The sequence below is a fragment of the Chelon labrosus genome, assembly GCF_963514085.1.
Source record: "Chelon labrosus genome assembly, chromosome: 14".
Taxonomy (NCBI): domain Eukaryota; kingdom Metazoa; phylum Chordata; class Actinopteri; order Mugiliformes; family Mugilidae; genus Chelon; species Chelon labrosus.
The window spans coordinates 18,024,553-18,045,405 of record NC_140347.1 but is presented as its reverse complement, the minus strand read 5'-3'; the positions used below and the strand labels follow the sequence as shown (position 1 = coordinate 18,045,405).

At 43.8% G+C, this 20,853-nt stretch overlaps 1 protein-coding gene across 3 annotated transcripts; it reads left to right on the top strand.

The window, feature by feature from the left end:
• The first annotated feature begins 72 nt into the window (after positions 1-72).
• Positions 73-19,454, top strand: reps1 (RALBP1 associated Eps domain containing 1). 3 transcript variants are annotated; one of them, XM_084560099.1, is made up of 19 exons: positions 73-1,181; positions 2,627-2,750; positions 7,373-7,620; positions 8,202-8,364; positions 9,017-9,081; positions 10,366-10,528; positions 10,620-10,683; positions 11,155-11,309; positions 12,870-12,991; positions 13,423-13,503; positions 14,602-14,689; positions 15,093-15,197; positions 16,858-16,918; positions 17,090-17,288; positions 17,410-17,604; positions 18,464-18,553; positions 18,713-18,867; positions 18,975-19,080; positions 19,172-19,454. In XM_084560099.1, the coding sequence occupies exons 1-19, from the start codon at positions 1,029-1,031 to the stop codon at positions 19,238-19,240; spliced, it is 2,406 nt and encodes an 801-aa protein (XP_084416225.1). In that variant the 5' UTR covers positions 73-1,028; the 3' UTR covers positions 19,241-19,454. The 3 variants fall into 3 exon arrangements, with proteins under 3 accessions (XP_084416225.1, XP_084416224.1, XP_084416226.1); XM_084560098.1 differs by having other exon boundaries at positions 9,017-9,147; XM_084560100.1 differs by lacking the exon at positions 13,423-13,503 and having other exon boundaries at positions 9,017-9,147.
• The last annotated feature ends 1,399 nt before the right edge of the window (positions 19,455-20,853 follow it).

Genomic DNA, 20,853 nt, shown 5'->3' with positions numbered 1-20,853 from the left:
CAATTGTGCACCTCGAGTTTATAGAATTTTTCTTCTTTATACATAAAATCGTGACAAGACAAGACATGTTTATTGATCCCACGTATGGGAAATTAACTTGTCACAGTAGCACAGAGTTTGTCAAAAATATATACAAAACAGTGACGACTTAAAGATTACCAGGGGAATAAAAAACACAAGTACTGATTGGAAAAATATATACAACAAAATAACAACAAATATAAAGACATTCTGAATATACACTGTGGTGGTGGAATAAAAAATTTACAAATGAATAGATTGCTAATACTAAGATAATGCCAGTTTAATGAACAATATTTGCAATTATAATTGTACAAGTACAGGAAAATGACCTTTGGACGTGTTTGCATAACGTTGGTAATGCTGCTTTAATTTGAAAAATCAAACCGGAAGTCTTATGTTAACTCTGATTGACTTGACGTTGGTGGCAGGAATGGCGGCTATGATTACTAGAGGAAGGAACCCAAAGACCCTGAAACTTTACTTCTAACGGCCCAGCAGAGGAATTTGTTTCTGGCGAAACGCAGAAGCGCCGCCCTGTTACGGAATAAAGGGTGAAGAAGTGCTGTAACGTGAGACTGACGCGGTGGATGTCCGGGTCGAGGAGGTGGACGCACTTTGCCACTTGCTAGTTAGCCTACCGTTAGTGCCACTGACTTTGATTCAAGGTAGCTGTTAGCTTGCCGCACTACTAGCCAGCTGTTGGCCACTTGGCTCGGCTGGCCCAACAAGTTAACCAAGTGATCAACTGGGCGAAAGCGTCCCACTGTTGAATCTTTGGGTTCGGATCAGTTCCCCTCGTCGGTGGACGGTATTAGGGACGTTTGCAGAGAGTGGGGATCGGACGACAACAAGTCGACACAGCAGCGCGTTGGAGACGTTAGCTAGGCACTAGCTAAGTTGGGTTCCTGAAGTCTCGCCCATTTTTTGGGATCCTGCCCCAGCCATTGGCTACGGGGCTAATCACCAGCCGACTAGTCTGATTTTCGGGTTCAACTGGCACTACGATGGAAAGTCTAACGCTGACTGATGTCGAGCAGAAGTATTACTCGGACCTGTTCGTTTACTGCGACACGGACAACACTAAGAAAGTGGCTTCAAACGGGAGAGTTCTTGACCTTTTCCGGGCGGCCCAGCTACCCAGCGAAGTTGTCCTGCAGGTAAGCTAGCGTTAGCGAGCGCCAGTTTATTGTTATTATTATTATTATTATTTATTTTATTAAAAAAAAAAACACTTATCACCGGAAGTGTGAGCCTGAGCACAAAGCGTAGCGGTGTTAAGAGGGTAATTTATGAACTTGCCCGGCTGTCAGAGCTGACCTGTCATCTAGTTTTAGCCCCGTGCTTTTAGCCCGGCTGGTTAGCAAAGCTGCGCAGCGGAGGAGACACACCTTCTTCTTCTTCTTCTTCTTCTTCTTCTTCTCCTTGGCTAACGTTAGCTCTGAGCTAAAGAGAGCAGTCACACAGTTCACCGAAACCGGGACACGTTCAACACGTAAGGGAAGCCGACACGTCTGGTATGTAGACATAGTTTAATGAGCCTGCGTTGAGCAATTTAATATACATAACTTATATAAATAATGTTCTCTAAGGCTCTTTGCTTCACACTGTCTCCCACTCTTTCCTGTCCTCTCCCTCCACCAACATCTGCCTTTTTCCTTCTAGGTTGAGCTGACATGGTGGATTTTCATGTCATGCTGTCTTAAAAAAGTTAACTGAAGAGTTTCAGACTTAGCAGACTGGAGCTATTATGCATATTCCAGTATTTAGTGCTTTTGGTAATAGTCCCAGTAGAGACAGGCAGTCATGAGTGTCCAGTTAAACTTGTCCTTGTGACTCTCAGGTCTCTCTGTGAGCAGGCCAATATATATATATTTTTTTTATTTTTTTTGCAGTTTGTGAGTCAGCATCTTCTTCAAGGTCAATAAAGAGACGGGGAGCTGCGTGGTGGCGGAATTAGGCAGCGTTGTAACAAAACAACAAACACTTTCAGAAGAATCGACGCCGGTCCCAGGGAGACACATGCGTCGCCACAGTGTTGTGTTGTGTTGTGTTGTAACAGGCTTGAGGAGGAGAAACAAAAAAAAAAAAAAAAAAAACACTGACTGGTGCTTTGTGTCCCCAGATTAAGTCCTTTGTCAGCAAGGGAGGGATCAGTCAGCTGTGGCGCGCTGTCGCCACAGAAGGGCTCGCACTTGAGGAGTTGTCCTCGCGCTGTGAAGTCCTTCTGTGTTAATCGTCCGCAGGTTTGCTAGCTGCCGCACCGTCTCCCGTGTGCACAAACATGTCCATAGATCCCCTTGTCCTTCTTAGTCTGCCGTTTTTGCTCAAAGCCCCCCCCCCCCCACGTGACCTAAAGCGCAACAAAATATGTGATAATCGGGCTTATTACCGGTGAACATCTGCCAGCGAACACAGTCTTGCTTGTGCTGTGTTTGGGACTTTAAGCAAACACAATATGTCTTTGTTTGCAGTGTTGAGTCGTCAAAGGGAGAACCGTCTCAGTTTTTTTTTTTTTTTTGTCCGCAGCGGTTCATGTCACATTTTTCGTATGAATACAATGTTGTCAGCTGTTTCCTTCCTGTCCTCTTCTGTGTGGGTTTAGATCACAGAGCTGTGTGGAGCCACTCGGTTGGGTCACTTTGGACGGAGCCAGTTCTACATCGCTTTGAAGCTCATCGCCATCGCCCAGTCCGGTCTGCCGCTGAGGGTGGAAAGCCTCAACTCGGGTGAGTCCAGAACTGAAGTCATTAGTCGTTATCCTTGGCTGCGTTTACATGGACACTATAGAGAAACAAAATTATATATGCACACGGATCAGGCACAACATTATGACCACCTTCCTAATATTGTGTAGGTCTCCCTTGTGCCTCCAAAACAGTTGTGACTCATCAGAGAATGGACATGGGCCTTCTGAGGGTGTCCTGTGGTGTCTGGCAACAGGATGTTGTTAGTGGGGGTCTTTGGGTCCTATGGGTTGAGGGGAGGGGCCTCTGTGGCTCTTCCAGCAGATACTTGATCAATTCAGGATCTAGTGTATTTGGAGGCCTGTGTGCCTGTGTCAGGCTGCATCCTGCTGGGGATGGCTGCTGCCATCAAGGAGTGTCATTGCTATGGGGTGGGGTGCCTGGGTGCTACATGTCTAAGTAACATCCACATGAATGAATGCCAGGTCCAAAAGTTTCCCAGCAGAACACTGAATTATAACAAGATGGTCAATGTTATGGACTTCTGTCTCCTGTCAGTGGTTTGAATGTTGTGGCTGATTGGTGTATGTGTTTACATGCCCCAAAACAAAATCACAGTCGTACTTTTCTGACATCATTTTACCCCTGGTGGACAGAATTATAGCAGAAGTTTTTTTCCCAACTTGATTGAAATGGATAGATAGATAGAATTCATTTAACAGACCTGCCTGCGTTATCAGTGTAGCTCCCCACATTTATTCTGTCCTTGTTCATCTTTTCAAAACACTTTTTTGCTACCTCCATGTTTCTGTCCCTCCTGGAAACTCCTCTCGTCACCTGATACCTTTTACGTCACGTGAGGCAAACATCAAATCAAGTGTTTACTTGTTTTTTTTTTGAACGGACAATCGAAGGTTTACAACACTGCTCTGAATCTGATTGAGATGTCCTCCTGATCAGTTATTACTAGTGGAATACAAGGAATCGTGTGAATGAAGCAACCTTTGCATCCTTCTCTGTTCCTTGATCTTTTTTTGGCTCAGACCCCCAAATATCACCTCATCAATATCTCTTTAAGTTCTCAAGAGCTGCTGGATTTTGTTTGTGTGACTTTAAGCTCCAGATACATCAAGTTGCTGTTCTCTTTAACTTCTTCAGTGTGCTTTAAATCTTTTATTTATGAAATGAAAGCTTAATGAAATTTGAGGTTCTGGGACGGGAAGCAAAGGGGGCAGCTGTCTGTTGTCCTTCCTAACTGGGAGTGTTTTGTTCAGGAAGAAAACAAATGTTTATTTAATATATGGAGAAAAAAAAAAGAAGATGCTTTTGTGTTTCTAGCAAGTGCGTGTTTTATTTCCTCGACGTGTGATAAATAAGAGTGTCCTTGTTACTTAACCTCGGGAAGGACAGGCCTGTACACGCACAAAATAAGATATAGAAATGAGTTATTTGAAAAAAGGCTCTTGATTAAACCTTTCAGATGCCTCCAGTCGACACGTTCAGTGCGGAAAGAAAAGACAGAGAGCTCGTCTGGATCAGTCGTCAGATCGAGATGACCCCCACGCTGCCGATTACGTTTTGTGTGCGGTGAAATATATTCGGCATCCTGTGTTGCTGGTAGCCTAATATTTGCGTTACTGCATAATTGGAACAGCGGGAGCGGTTTCGACTAGTTTTCTGTTTATCTTAATTAAACAGAGCCCGTAGTCAAAAGGCCTGGAGGGCTCCACTGTAAAAACTGCAAATTCACAGTGCAGCTGCTCAAGGTTGTTCGGTCGGCCTGAGATATTGCAACACGTTGAAATGATTTCATAATTAGATAAAACTATAAGGAAGCACAGAGGCCACTTCCTCACAGTGTGCCACATGATGGTTTATTAGGTATAGGGATGTCTTTGTTGAAGCTGTGTCAAAATATCAGCGGCCTTGTGATCATTAACAGGCTTCATTTTAATCCGGCTGATCAAATGTAAATGGATATTTTAGTGATTTATAGATTATATTTAATGATTATTTCCACCAGTGATGAATCGGATCAGTCTGCACCAAATCTTCACTATTATAATGTTCAGTTTATGTCGAAACAGCATCAGAGAAGTGGCGAATTAACTGTGGAGGAGGTGGTTAGTGGTGCTGTTGAACTGGATTGAATTAAACGCAAAAGCATTTCTGTATTCTCACTAACACGGGGTTGTCTAAATAATAGAAACATGTGTCGGTACAACACAGCACAACACAACACAACAGTTCAATAGTACCACAAACCACAGCCTCCAAACTGAAAACACAAACCAATGCTAAATACCATAACCTTCATGAAGCTAAGATTCAGTACAAGACTGTTACATTGCAACGCATTTGTTTTCACTAGTGTACCTAATGAACTGACAGGTAAGTGTAAATTTTCTACTTGATCTCTTAATTGTTGTCTGATGAGTCACAACTGTTTTGGAGGCACAAGGGAGACCTACACAATATCAGGAAGGTGGTTATAATGTTATGCCTGATCGGTGTAAATATAAGTATCATTACCAATGGATTCCCTTAAGACCAGATATCTTTTTTCTTTTTTTTTTAAACTAGGAGCACTTTGACCCTTTTCTCCAAAAATTAGCAGTCAGGGACCACAGTGAAAAACGTAGTGGTGCATCTTGAATTGACCTGCGACACGGTTTATTCACATTTCTCATAGGGATGCACCGATCCGATATTGGTATCGGGTATCGGCCCCGATATTGGAAAAAATAGCTGGATCGGGTATCGGTAAAATTAACCGATCCACGGGCCGATCCAGTTTTCTTTTCTTTTCTTTTCTTTTTTTCCTCCGTCGCAGCAAATCCTTCGTCATTCGTTAGCAGCATGGTGGAACGAGTTGGAGATCCTGTAGTAGTCCAGTAGGTGGCGGTATGTCGTAAAGATATGATCCGCCATTAAACAGAAGAAGAAGAAGAAGAACGAGCTGGAGCGTTTAACATGGAGCGAGCGAAAGAGTCGGGTGTGTGGAGGCATTTCACGGGTTATATTCTCAGGTTCAGCTGCTTTTGTATTTTGAATTCCTGCAGTACTTTGCACTTAATATATGTTTTACATGTTGACAGTGTTTGGTAACTTGTTTTGATTACTGTTTTGTTTCTACTACTACATTTTATTTATTTAAATTTATTTTAAGAAGTTTGATTACATTTTATTTTCAATTTGGATGCACAATTGTTCAAATAACAAATAAATAAGTATTCAATACATTACATCTATGTTATTTTGTCTTAGTTAGGAAAGTCTGGTGCCTTTAGATTCTTCTACATGGTGGAAGGAAGGTATAAGGTGGAAGGTATGCAGTTTATTATATTAATTCAACGGTATCGGATCGGTATCGGGTATCGACAGATATACAAAGCCCAGGCATCGGTATCGGTATCGGGACTGAAAAAGTCGGATCGGTGCATCCCTAATTTCTCTACGTTTGACCTGCACTGCAGACAAATCTTTGATAAGAAAATAGATTAAACTTACAAAAATGACCGTGAGCCGTTTTATACAAGCATCTGTACCTGCATATTTTGTGCTTCAAGCTGCTTGTGTTCATGGTGAAACCGTGCAGTGGTGGTGTTTTAGACCACACTGGTAGCAGAAGATGCTGTTTGCAGTGTCTGTGTTTTTGCAAAACCTAAGCCGTGTAAACTCCTTGAGCTGTCACCGTTGGGGTTATCGTTTTCTTTTTACTCATTTATATATTTTTTTTTGTTTTTCTTTTGCCACGGAGGCTGCTGTACAGGATCTTTATTGCTGCTGTTACAGGATCTTTATTGCTTTGCGTCAGTGGTTTCATTTTGCCGTTTCTGACCGAGCTTGTGACATGAAGTCGAGCCGACAGCGAGACACGTCTAATGTAGGTGACCTGACCCACGCGGCTGGCTACTCGCCCCGTGACCCTGTACTTCTCACACACATGCGCTACACTACACCGGTGGACTTGTTTTACAACACGAATTATAAAAGAAAAATCGAAATTTGCACACGTGCAGATAAAAGTCTCAAAAAATGGTTGCAGTCAGGAGACTCCTTATATCGTGGCTAAATGATGATCTAAAACAACTGAATTCATCTTTATTTAGTGGTGCATTTTAGATTTTTGCCTCCATGTCGTTTGTTTTTGTTGTTCCAGTACATCACAAATGACATTATGTGTGCCTTCGTACATTTTTAACCACATGTCTGGTTTACTCATCTCTGTCCTGCTTTTGTTTCGTTCTGTTTTTGTCAGTTTTTTGTGCAGACTAAGACGTGTGTCGTGCTTATCCAACAAATTGGAGAAGTTAAATTTCACGTTCAATCAAATCCACTGCAAACGCAGCCTTTACTGCACCGATGGATCAACAGTGTTCAGTGTGTGGTTCATTTTGAGGAAGCTCCCTGAAAAGAGTACTCGCGCTGTTGGTTCCCATTATACATACAGCTGTCACTCTCTTTATGAGATGTATAAAAAAAACATCAGCTGATAACAACAAGCCTGTTCCTGTTCTCTAGGCATTCTGGGAAATGTAGGAGTCGGTTAATGAGTCGGTAGCAGATTCTAGTCAGGATGGAAGGGGAAACCGATCGGCACAATAACCATCACAGACTGATTTTTGAAGTGAACTCAGTCGATCTCATTTGTGTCTCGCCAGTCAAGGACCTGCCGCTGCCCAGGTTCGTGGTGGGGAAGAACGAGGCTGAAGCGAGGCACGCCGCTCTGTATCAGGACGCCGCTCTGTATCAGGACGCGGACAGCCAGGGTTTGTACCCAGCTCCTGGTGCTGCGGTAATACCCAGACCACCTGCCAGAGGTCACCAGAACAAGAAAGGCCCCCCCTCATCCACTTCACTTCCTGTCCACGAGGTCATCCAGCCACTGGCCCCCAGCATAGAACCACAGGTTAGTGGTAACTCCCCTCATGATGTACATACTCACATTTTGTGTTTATAGTCTCGCTTGTGCTCTATTTCTTTGTGCTTTTCTTATATCGGTTTAAAATATACATTTATAAGTTGACAGAGAATAGATGAGGGTAAAGGGTTCGACTTGGTTCAGACAAACTTTGCATTTTATCTGTGTTTTGGGGGCGCATCGTTCGCTCACTTTATATTTCTGTGTAGTAACAGCAGCTACTGAAGATAAGCTGCTGGAATACCGCTGGGCTTCCTGTGTTTTTACTGTGCACGCTCCATTACCTCAAATTACTTTCTGCTGCTCACTCTTCATGCCTTTCTTACCCGATTCGTATTGTTTTGCATCTGTTGTGAGATGCTCATTCACTGGTTCTACTATGATGCAGATAAAAAGCTTTTACAGGCCGTCTCTCAGTTAGAAAATCTAGTAACATATACATTAACACCAGTGAAGCGTTAATAAGGCTCTAGAAGCTAGTTTATTATTGTATAGTAAAATAAAGAATCTCAAAATTATCAGGTTTTTTTTTTTTTTTTTGTATCTCATGTTTTGGGTTGCGTTTACAGCCCGAACCGACGTCCCCCGTGGTCTCCCCTCACCAGTCTCCCCCCACCTCCCCTCCCTCCTGGCGGAAACACAAGCGGCAACACAGTGGAGGGAACGCAGAGAGGCAGCCGGTGGTGGCTGCAGCTGGAGGTGTGTGGACGCAGTTCAGAGAACCACCAGCAGGTAACGTCCACCGTTGGACAGCGTCTAACTCATAAGAGCATTGAAACACATTCACACTGCGAGGATTTAGATGATACACTAGCACGCGACAATTGGTGGATCAACAGCAAATGAAGCAGCAGCCACTGAATAGTTTAAAAATAAAATAAAAAAAAGTCTCTGTTTGGCTCTGATCTGTTTTAAATGATTGTACAATGAATATCTTGGACAAAATGAGATAAGTAGGAGATTTTATTGATATTAATTGAGAAAATGAAGAGCAGATTAATAGATAATAAGATTGCACAAGTTAAACATAAATCTGTTTTTTGGGAGAGGTTTATAAAATTGAAAGACCTACCAACAGGTTTCAAACTTATCAGCCTAGAGATAATGTTTGCAGCAACATCTGTAACGGAAAGAAGCAGCATGTGTATAGCTGTGATAAAAAGTTTGCATATGAAGCATAGCTGTGTTACTTCCTGGTGTTGCAGCAAACATGCTGTTATGAATGTTGGCTGAGAAATGCCTGCAGTTAGACTTTATATCACATGACCTCAGCACAAAATGTGGTTTAAAGAATAAACAATAATATTAAAAGCAATACTTTCTGAATAATACGTAAAAATTAAATGTTAAAACATGCTTCCCTGTCCTTTTCCCCCCCGTTCAGGTCCAGTGACCGGTGACGGCATGTGGCCGTCCCACTCGCCCCCTCCTCCAGGTCAAGAAAGCTGGGTCAGTTTTACAGCAGACACGCCGCCATCCAGCACGCTCCCAGCAATGCACCCCTCGTCAGTCCAGGTAGAGCAGCGCTGCCCTTCTGTCTCAAGTTCAGCTAACTCACAGAGTCATTACCGCCACGAAATTAGTTTCAGTATGAGAATTATTATGAACTGTGGGGACAAAGAGACAGCAGGCGCATGCTTACACCCTCGGAATACAGACCAGGGATATACACCTATCAGCCATAACATTATGACCACTGACAGGTGAAGTGAATAACGCCGGTTATCTCGCACCTGTTAGAGGATGGGTTGTAACCAGGAACGATTTGAGCTGGGTCAGAGTATCTCCTAAACTGCAGCTCCTGTAAGGTGTTCTTATTCTGCAATGGTTAGTATCTATCAAAAGATAGATTGTGGGCAGCCAAGGCTTATTGATACACATGGGGAGCGAAGGCTGGCCCACGTGGTCTGGTCCAACAGAAGAAGATGCACTGTTGCAGACCATATTCCCTGATGACCCTGCCACAAAGTAAAAATGGTTCACAAACAATCTGAGGAACACAGCAACGAGTTCAAGGAGTTGACTTCCTAATTCCTCAGATCTCAATCCAGTCAAGCATCTGTGGGATGCGCTACACAAAGAAGTTCGATCCACGAGGGCCACACTGCTGCTAACGTCTTGGTGCCCGACACCACAGCTCACCTTCAGAGGTCTAGAGGAGTCCACGCCTCTACGGGTCAGGGCAGTTTTGGCCTCAAAAGCGAGACCTACGCAATATCTGGCAGGTGGTTATAACGTTATGGCTGATCAGGATAGATTAGCAAGTTTCGGGAGCGATTGGGCACAACATTTCACCGCGCCTCGCCAATCCTGACGACAAACCTCGTCGACCTCCTTCATCACATCAGAAGGCGCCGTCAGACACTGCAAACACTGAACATGAGATATCACATTAACCACAGTCATGTCTCAGACCTCCGTCGGCTTTTTGTTATCAGCGCGTTATCTGCCAGCGCTGCTAGACTGAAACTCGAGCAGCTTGTGTGACATTGCTCAGGCAAGAGGCTGCTGTACCCGGTTCCTAATTTTAGGTCGACATCCTGCTCCTTGCCTGCTTCTTCAACTATTCTCTTCCTGAGCAAACAACAAGTCGATGCCACTTTGTAGTTTTATTATTATTGCTTTACAGTCCAAGCTGTTACCAGAGAGACACATACTGTACATACAAACAGGGAAGAAACTAACTTGATTTAGTTATGAAGCTAATAAAACACTTGTTTTGGCGTCCTGCAGGACAGCACAACGATACGAACGGTGGCCTCGGCTGCAACAACCAACGAGATCCAGCGACAGTCCAGCGGCTACGACGACCCGTGGAAGATCACAGACGAGCAGAGACAGTATTACATTAACCAGTTTAAAACCATACAGCCCGACCTCACGGGCTTCATACCTGGTAGGAAAACGCAGCCAGACAAACTCAAAACAGGCTTTACACAGAGAAACGTGGATCTCAGATCTCACTTCTGTTTCTCTGTGTGTTTCAGGTTCAGCAGCAAAAGAGTTCTTCACCAAATCAAAGCTACCGATTTTAGAGTTGTCACATATTTGGTGAGTCGTCGTTTCCCCCTTTGAATGGACTTGACATTGGTATATTTTTCTGTATATAACATATATAGTTGGCCTTAAGGTTCAAAAACTAGAAAATCTGCATTTTCTTACAGAACAATTTAGAAGCTAAAGCCAAATAGTTTTCACATACCTACTATAAAACCTTTTCTCTTTGTCTGTTTGTTTAATCTACCAGGCTGCTATTATTCTGAAGGGGAACACAATGTTCTCGGGTAATTGCAGTGAATTATTGTCCATCAAAACCAGTTGTCAGGTCCTGTTATGTGCACTGAAGTGAGCAGTTTTATTTGTCACAACTTGTTTTGGGCAGGACTCATTACAAGCAGAGTCTCTAATCTGAGTGGAGTGGATCCTCCTGTAGATAAAGGACGAACCGAAATTCGGCTGTGGTAATTGAATCGAATAATCTCCGCTGGAGCTTCAGTCGCGTTGTGTGACGTGTGTTTGCAGGGAGCTGTCAGACTTCGATAAAGACGGAGCGCTGACCCTGGATGAGTTCTGCGCTGCCTTTCACCTGGTCGTGGCCAGGAAAAATGGCTACGACCTCCCCGAGAAGCTGCCTGAGAGCCTGATGCCAAAGCTGATTGACCTGGATGATTCAGCAGGTACACAGGTTCTCTATCTCTCGCTGTTACAACCCTCTCCCAATTGCCCACCGTCAGACTTCATCAAACCTGTCAGGTAACAAGGTCGCAGCACCTTGGCAGCAGTCATTTTATGATCGACGCATTAATGCATCAATAAATCGAAACCAGTACATCAAATTGTGCTGCCATGCACAGCATCCCTTGAGATTCCACTCCTCTGATGGTTTTTACCTCGTTCTTCTTTTTTTTTTTGTGAATGATTCTCTGTCGTTAGTAGCAACATGCTCCTGAATATTCACCCAAACTGACCCATTTAAAATCGCAGCCTAGTATCGTAGGTAACTTGCACAGGATTAAGAACACAGACAAACGCAATGATAATTATAAATTACCAGCATTCCCCAGGTAATTCTAGTCATCTGTGTTTAGAGCTTTCGTTAACACATATCACGTTAACCCATTCAGGCCTAAACACTCTTCTGTAAACCCCCTCTCAAAACCTGAGGTTTTTCAGAATATGTCAACACTTAAACCTTAATTTCTCAGGCTCTGTAGCAGATAAAAACATGAGATAAAAAGCATTTGACAGCTTACTTCTTTGGCTTTCAACTTGACTGACTTGCTAGGGCATAATCTTCAAATGCATTTTTTTTTTAAAATCAATAAACTCCGAAAATTTTGAAAATAAGTAAAGATCTAGTTTTTTCAATTACTTCGTCAATATCACTTCCTTGAGTCAGCCGTGACGGATCGCTAGCACGGTGTTTAAAATTTTCGACCAAAACATACTCCACGTGTAGGCTTATTTCGACCAATCACAAAGCGTTTTATTAGTCACATGAGTTTAAAAAAAAAATCCCTAAGCATCTCTGTCACTCACCCCAAGAATATTTCAGCCAATCACAGTGCATATAATTGGCCATGTGCCTCGAAAAAGACGACAACGCTCAAAATGACACAGACACGTTTGCCGGCCTTAATGGTAACTACGCACAGATGCGTGATCCAGTCTGAATGGGTTAAAGCAGTATAGTTATATTCAAGAGGAAACTGATTTTCATTTTATTAAACCATGGATTGTCAAACATAATTGTTTATTTTTGCTGTTTAACGTGCAGGAAAATATATTCACTCCGTAGAACTTGCAGATAGATGGAGATAACCTCTAGTAATTCTTCCTGAGTTAGTAATCCTTAAATATAAATTAAGTTTCCGGTAACTGTTTCTGCACCAGATGGTGTTTAAAGAAACAGTTTAGGAAAGGTACCGACTTAAGAAAGAGCATATTTAGTTCTCTTTGAGGTCTTTGTACTAAGCTAAGCTAATCAACCACTGGAGGGAGTTATTTTTACCAACATGAGAAAGAAAGAGCAAGACACTGAATTAGCTGCATCATCCTGAATTCATTGCTCTTATCCTGCTTCTAATCTAAGTATAGCACAGGATGCGCTCCATCTGACTCTATTTTTAGCTGCATCAGCCTTGTCCTCTAACACCTGTTGATTTATTCACCTTATTTGTCCATCTGCAGTAGATACTTGTGAATTTAATTTGTGTCTTAATATCTTCATTGTTCAGAAGTCCCGGAGGCGACCGCCGATGTTGGATACTCGGGGTCGCCGGTGGAGGTGACCCCCAGCAAGTCTCCTTCCATGCCTTCCCTGAACCAGGCCTGGCCCGAGATGAACCAGAGCAACGAGGTTCCAACGTGCACACGACACACCATCACATAAATGCGTTTCCACACATACTCTAGAAGCTCTGTGCTTGTTTGCTTTCGCTGCGTTTGCATTTGATTCATCTTAATTAATTAGGTGAAGTCCCTCTCCTCTTTATCCATCCGCCATGATTCGACTGCCGCTCCATCCTCTTCATCATCAAACATAATTACTGATAATTCAGCTCCTCTTCTCTCACTTCTTGTGACGCTAGCCTTGCGGTCCTGTATGAAAGTCGACGAGGTCTGTTTGGTTTTAAAACGCCCAGCTGAGGATGTCACGTCACCACGTCACCCGGCGATGGCTGATGATGTCACACCTCGACCGAGGCGCAGACTGATGATGTAAATGTGTGATGTCACTGCACTGGCTGACTGACATGTTTTTTCTCACTGTCTGTCTGTCTCCTGCAGCAGTGGGAGACGTTTAGCGAGCGCTCCTCCAGCTCACAAACTCTGACCCAATTTGACTCTAACATTGCACCAGCTGACCCTGTAAGTCAATCACTTAGTACGCATGGTTTCACCGTTAATGGACAGACATTAACCCTCTCTGGATCTCTCTTCCTCCTCCTCTTCCTCCTCTCTTTCTCTTCTATCTCTCTCTCTCTGTTTTATAATCTCTCTCTCTATGTCACTCTTGTCTGTGCATGATGTTCTTTCAAAGTGCAATTCACTGCATCAACAGTGGCCAGTGTGTGGTGTGATTTGGCTGGCTGAGCTTCAATTGGACATCACTTTTTCCTTTTTTTTTTTTCTACAGTGCCATCCACCAATCACTAGTGCATTTGCAGAGTGTTCATATGTTCAGCTCTGTACAGTTTTGTAGTTTTTATTTTGTCCTTCAAGCAGAATTAATTTTCCTTACAGCAGTAATTGGCTCTGAGATAGTTCTGCACATTTAGTTAAGCTTTACTGCAAGAATTTAAATTGCTTTTACATGCAGTGTAATTTTGGGAAGAAACCTCAGCAGAAATGGTAATGACCTTGTGAAAATGTGGTTTCCGAACCATCTCAAGTACTTCTCTAATAGATTCATCACTGAATGTTTCCCCTTATTCATAATTGAATGTGTAACAAGTGGTTACAGAAGATGAATGAATCCAGAAAGACATTTGTTATTTCACTTTAATTAAAGTTTTAATACCCAGACACTGATTTTGTTTGTTCGGAAGTAAAAGACATATTTTCTTTCCAACTGTGAGGAGCACTATTTTCTGCAAATAGTGTGTTTATATCTGCTTGTGTTATGAAGCAAAATTTTAAATAGAGAGTTTGTAAGATGCTCGTGTGACAGCTTGTCGGTTTGATCTTTTCCTAACCATGTGTGACTCAGACGTTCAACAAACCAGCTCAGCTTGTCTGAGAGATATCGGCGTCCCCAGAGCCCTGCGTCCTATTTGACTGTGTTTATTAAAGTTGCACATTGTTGAGAAGGTCAAAGCTAAAGGCTGTAACAGTAACATAAATTCAGATCTTTACTTTGTGTGAGCGGTTATTTATTGGAGTGACAGCACAAGTCATTCCACCTCCTGTTTGACTTGTCCATCTTCTCGCCTGTGTTGACCCTCTGCGACTCTTTCCGTCCTCCAGGACACGGCTATCGTCCACCCGGTCCCCATCCGGATGACACCTAGTAAGATCCACATGCAGGAGATGGAGCTGAAGAGGACTGGCAGCGGTGAGACGCACTCTCGTCCCCTGAGTTTTAAAATCCTGGTTGCATGTTGGTGTCAGTGTGTGTGTGCAGCATCACCAGGCGTTCCCAGATTGGAAGGGAACCGGAGTCACCTGAATTTGATTTTAGAAGCCACAGCAGCACATAGTTTGATATGGGGGGGAAAAAAAAGTCTTAATTTGAGCAGCCTGTATGAAGACATGTTTTTAGTAAACACAATCTGACGTGGCATTAAACACAGTCCCACTGTGCTTTTTATCCATAAACATGACTTTTTAGTAGTCTCTGCAGCTGCTACTAAAGCGCTTTGTGTCCAAATTAACGGCATGATACGGCTAACGGTTCATTTTAAGTTTGTTTATCGTGGTAGACTCAACACTTTCGCTGTCATTTCTCAAACCTTTAGACCACAACCACCCGACCAGTCCTCTGCTGGCTAAACCCCCAGAACTGTCCGAAGAAGCCAGATTACCCGCCTCCATGAAGTTTGTAGCCGCCAACAGTGAGTTGGGTGAGTAACAAAGAGGGACGACTGGAAAATATTGGATGGTTTGATTGGTGTGTCACAGCCTTTTAAGCTCTGAGCCGCCTGTGATCATCTGTGGCTCTAGTTTTTGCTGCATGTGCCCTGCACTATTACAGTTAAAATCAGCAGCAGAATCAGTTTAGAGATTAATCTGATTGGCCCATTCTCTATCTGTGCATCCAGGACATATTTTCACAACAACGGGATCATCTAGGATTGATAAACTGAGCATGATTCAGGAGAGTCCTACCTTCCTAGCCTCCCTGCCAATAATAGCCCTTCTCTTTCCCCTTTTGAATGACATATGCAGACTACTGCCACCTGCTGGTGTGAAGAGGGATTTCCTTTTACTCAGGAGCAGAACATACACTATATTGCCAAAAGTATTCGCTCATTTGCCTTTACACGCATATGAACTTAAGTGACATCCCTTTGCAGCTATAACAGCTCCACAACGTTGAGTGTGTTTATGGGAATTTTTGCTCATTCTTCCACAAGTGCATTTGTGAGGTCAGACACTGACGTTGGCTCACAGTCTTCACTCTAATTCATCCCAAAGATGTTCTATCGGGTTGAGGTCAGGACTCTGTGCAGGCCAGTCAAGGTTCTTCCACACCAAACTAATTCATCCATGTCTTTATGGACCTTGCTTTTTGTGTACTGGTGCGCAGTCATGCTGGAACGGGAAGGGGCCATTCCCAAACTGTTCCCACAAAGTTGGGAGCATGGACTTGTCCAAGATCTCTTGCTATGTTGAAGCATTCAGAGTTCCTTTCACTGGAACTAAGGGGCCAAGCCCAGCTCCTGAAAAAACAACCCCACAACATGATCCCCCCCTCCGCCAAACTTCACACTCGGCACAGTGCAGTCGGACTAGTGCCGTTGTCCTGGCAACCGCCAAACCCAGACTCATCCATCAGATTGCCTGATGGAGAAGCGTGATTCGTCACTCCAGAGAACGCGTCTCCACTGCTCTAGAGTCCAGTGGCGGTGTGCTTTACACCACTGCATCTGATGCTTTACATTGCACTTGGACGCAGCTGCTCGGCCATGGAAACCCATTCCATGAAGCTCCCTACGCACTGGTCTTGAGCTAATCTGAAGGCCACATGAAGTTTGGAGGTCCGTAGCGATCGACTCTGGGCTTTGTGGCTGAGTTGCTACCGTTCCCAGTCGCTTCCACTTTGTTATAATACCACTGACAGTTGAGTGTGGAATATTTAGTAGCGAGGAAATTCCACGACTGGACTTGTTGCACAGGTGGCATCTTATCACAGTACCACGCTGGAATTTACTGTTCTCCTGACAGCGACCCATTGCTTCTATAACATCCTAAGACTTCCTGGTCAAAACTTGGCGCTTGTGTTACCCACAGTGCAATTTAGATGTCGACAATTTAGGTAGAGGTTCTTTATTTCACCCTATTTTATTATGAAGCTTTATTCTATAAGCTGTTAAGATGTTAGATGTTCTAAGATGTTTTCAGTACTCTGGTAGGTTGGAACTAACTTCAGTAAATATTTCATTTCCTCACCTTTTTGCAAACATGTACTCTGTGTCCTCAGTTACTTCATGATCTCCAGGGTATTGTGTTTATTACACAGAAGGTTAATTCAGTTTTTATGGTGTGTTCTTTTCCATGAAGGTGATGGTTATAGCAGTTCAGACTCCTTCACCTCAGACCAGGAGCCAATCACCAGGCAAAGGTCGGTGGCTCTGACTTCATGTGTTTCATGTTCTTTTCTTATTTTGTTGAATATGTTCTTCTTCATCAGTCTGTGAGGCGACCTCTTATAGACCTCTTATAGGTGAATTCAGTCTCTGACTGTCTGTCTACTTGGATTCTTTCTGGAATCACGTTTGTGTTTTGTGTTCAGGTCTCAGTCGGGTACGTCTCCGGAGGCTCTGAAGGTGGTAGCCCCGCCTCCCCCTCCCCCTCGACCTCACCCCTCCCACTCTCGCTCCTCGTCTCTGGACATGAATCGCACCTTCACCGCCACGTCTGCCACAGGGCAACCACAATCTTCTGCAATAGCGTACCCTCCTGCCGTGCCTCCTAGACCTCTACCAACACAGGTGAGAAGAAAAAAAACATTATACATCATCCTCTACATGCTTCAACTCTGTCATTAAAAATCCCTCACCCCCCCCCCTTTTTTTTTTCCCCCCCTCTTTCGTCCTGGCTCTCTTTCTCTAGTCATCAGTACCACACACCGGGCATCGTGTAGAGGCTGAAGGTGTATCAGGAGGGGGCGCTGTGCTCACCACCACCTCCCCACAGCAGATTCCTCAGCAGCCCAACTTCGCAGACTTCAGTCAGTTCCAGGCCTTCGCTGCCTCTGAACAGCCCTCTAGTCTGCCGGAGGTTGACAAACACAGCGAGCCAGGACAGGTAAGATCTCACCTGGGACGATACCGTGTAGTAATAAACATTAATTACTCAATAATAGCCTTTTGTGACTGGTCGTTTAGTTCCTTTGCAGTTCTTTGTAGTATGTGTCAGTCTTTATTGATAAAAGGACATAAATCAACATATTCTTTGACGGATTCTTCAATAATATTTTATAAATGAAGCAAGGATTGGTTTTCACCATATAAATGCACACAGATCAGCCACAACATTATGACCATTGACAGAAGAAGTAAATAACATTGACAATACAATGTTCTGATGGTACACTTTTGGACCTGGCATTCATCCATGTGGATGTTACTTACACATGTACCACCCACCGAGACCAGATCAGGCACCCCCACCCCATAGCAATGACACTCCTTGATGGCATCAGCCATCCCCAGCAGGATGCAGCCTGACACAGGCACACACACAAAAAACGTTTAGGAACAACTAAAAAAACATAAAGAACAGCACAAGGTGTTGACCTGGCCTCCAAACTCACGGGTGGAAATGTCTAGGCTATCTCAAGTTTGTAAGTTATGTTGTGAATTGTTAGCATTTTAGCATGTGTTTAGCATTTTTATGACTTCAACAAATACGTGTCAGAGAACCAAAGTAATGATACACAGTAATGTACATGGATGTCAAAAGATTTCTTTGACTTTGGGAGGTCTTTTGTCGCCGTATTGTAAATGCTCCTTTAGATGTGTTCACAGATGTGTTGTGTGTGGATACACATTTATTAAATTAAAAAAAGTCAACTTGGGTTGAAACTGCTGTTCTATGGCAATGGTCAAATAAAAATCACATTCATATTCTTATACTTATACACTTGTGTGTTTTATGTCTGCAGGTGGACAAACCGTCTGAGGGCGCCGGCCCTTTAAGATCAGTCAAGAGTGACGGCCAAGCAGACGACAGGGTCTCAGCTACTGTAAACTCCGTACGTCGACGTCTTTAAAATAAATACTGAATACTGATACGACAACAATCCAGTCGCAACTGAACATTTGAATTGGCCCAAAAATAACTGAAAGCTGCTTCTTCGCAAACAGCTAGTCTTGATCTGTGAGAGTGGAGGTAAATGTTTTGTTTTTTTCAGACTAAGGGTTCGTCTGGCCCCCTGGCTCCTCCACCAAAGCCTGTACGCCGGAGGTTGAAATCCGAGGACGAGCTACGACCGGAGGACGAGCAGCACGGTCCTCAGAAGTCAAACGTCATAGCTGCCGTCCTGGCCACTCAGCCCTCCATCCCCAGGTCGGATACTTGTGTTGCTTGCAGGGCCTTTTCAGGGTGTCGTAGCTGTTAGTAGCAGTTGTGTGTGTCTCAGCACTTTATATAAAAGTGTGTTTCTGTGTTTTTAGGTCAGTCGGAAAGGACAAAAAGGCAATTCAAGCTTCAATCAGAAGAAACAAGGAGACTAACACAGTGTTGGCACGACTTAACAGTGAACTGCAGCAACAGCTGAAGGTATAAAGGATGTTTGAGTCTTTTTTTTTTATTGTTGTTGTTGGAAAATGTCTCGACTCGTAACTATTACTGTGCTCGTGTCGTTCTCTAGGACCTGCTCGAAGAGAGGATATCTCTGGAAGTACAGCTCGAGCAGCTCAGACCTTTCTCTCATCTTTAACCTTAACATGTGGAAGAAAACTCAGCTGTGATTCATCCGAATCAAGGCTGTGACCCTCGGTGTGACCCCTCCCATTTCATCTCCCTCTCCGTTTTCATCCATCACCCCAGCTTTCCCTGGAGGGGCCCACCTGATCCGTTAAAACTGTCATCGTCGAATCACACACTGATTAATCAATAAACTGGACGGACCCAAGAGCGCTGTCTAACCAACAGGAGGCAGGAGGAGGAGGAGGAGGAGGAGGAGGAGGAGGAGGAGGAGGAGGAGGAGGTGGAGGTGGAGGAGGTGACAGGACGGGAGTTTTACAAACTGGCACTTTTCAACTTTTTCTAAAGAGAGGTGAAGGTGACGATGACGGTGAACTGAGTCCGGTCTGAAGACAAAAACCCGCTGCTGTCTGATTACTTTACTCTCTGAATGACTGAAGAAGAAACGCAGAGTGTATTTGTCGTGTACGCGTGTTTTTGTATTTGTGTTCCTGTTTAGCGGCTCACTCGGAGGCTAGCTCACGTGTGTTTGACTCTTCCGCACCAAACTCCTACCGAAAATAAGGTAACTTTAAAGAAACGGTTACAGTTGGGGAAATACGCTTACATGCTTTCCTTCTGAGGGCGACGAGAAGATCCATAAATTATCCGCTTAGCTTAGCATAGCATAAAGACCGGAAGTGGGGGGAAACTGCTTCAGAAGTTTCAATTTCTTGTCTGGTTTTAGGGTTATATGCTTATTTCTACACTCAGTGTGTAAAGTTAAAAGCTACAAAAATAGAAGCATAAACATGCAGCAGCGCATAAAAATGCTTTTTAAAATGGAAAAAAGCCCACAACACCGATCTGTCTCAGCCAGTACGCAAGGATTATTAAATTAGCCTTTTTTTAAATGGAGTTTGGTGTACTCACCCTCTTCGTCAAACACACTAGCCTACTTCTAGACAGGACTTTATGGTGTGTGTGTGTGTATGTTTGTCTGTGTGAGGCCTTTAAAGGCTGAATCATCATGGTGAAGGCTTTTTTGTTTTTTTTTGTTTTTTTTGCGAGGTGGGGGGGCTCCTCTCGTGATATGAATTCAGCCCACCTCCCTCCGATTACCGCCCCTTCCTGTCTACATATATAAATGTGCGTGCGGTCGATGCAGTTAACGAAAGTGCTGTTGTTCTCCTTACAGTGTTTGAGGGTCCGACGACTGAATGAGTGGTTTTAACTTTATGCCAAATGACTGAACTGTCACTCTGCTCCTCTCTCACCTCTACCTGGGCTGCGTTTGAAGAAGAAGAAGAAAAACAAAAACTCTTTAGTGTGCACCCCCTCCCTACAGCCCCCCCCCTCATTTCGTTTCAAACGTAGACGTGGTTCAACATTTCAGATTTCTTTTTCTGTTTTTTTAACCTCTCCGACCTTTACCGTAAACCCGAAGGGTTCGAAGATATTCCAGCTGCTCGACTGCACGAGGCGGCGTTGGCGTTTATGAAGAATCGTGTTGCTGGTCGAGGAGATTTCTTCTTCAGCAAACACACTCACACGTGCACGGATCCAAACTGACTGTGCATAACACGAGTTGACCCAAAAATGTTCCAGTCGGGCAGTCGGCACTATGCAAGTATGGGGGCGGTACAT

What these genes read in the sequence shown, in the direction of transcription:
- reps1 (XM_084560098.1), top strand. Translation starts at nt 1,029, where the DNA reads ATGGAAAGTCTAACGCTGACTGATGTCGAGCAGAAGTATTACTCGGAC. An exon ending in CCCCCAGCATAGAACCACAG is followed by an intron (nt 7,621 to 8,201) that starts GTTAGTGGTAAC and finishes TTGCGTTTACAG; the next exon opens with CCCGAACCGACGTCCCCCGT. An exon ending in ACTCAGCCCTCCATCCCCAG is followed by an intron (nt 18,868 to 18,974) that starts GTCGGATACTTG and finishes CTGTGTTTTTAG; the next exon opens with GTCAGTCGGAAAGGACAAAA.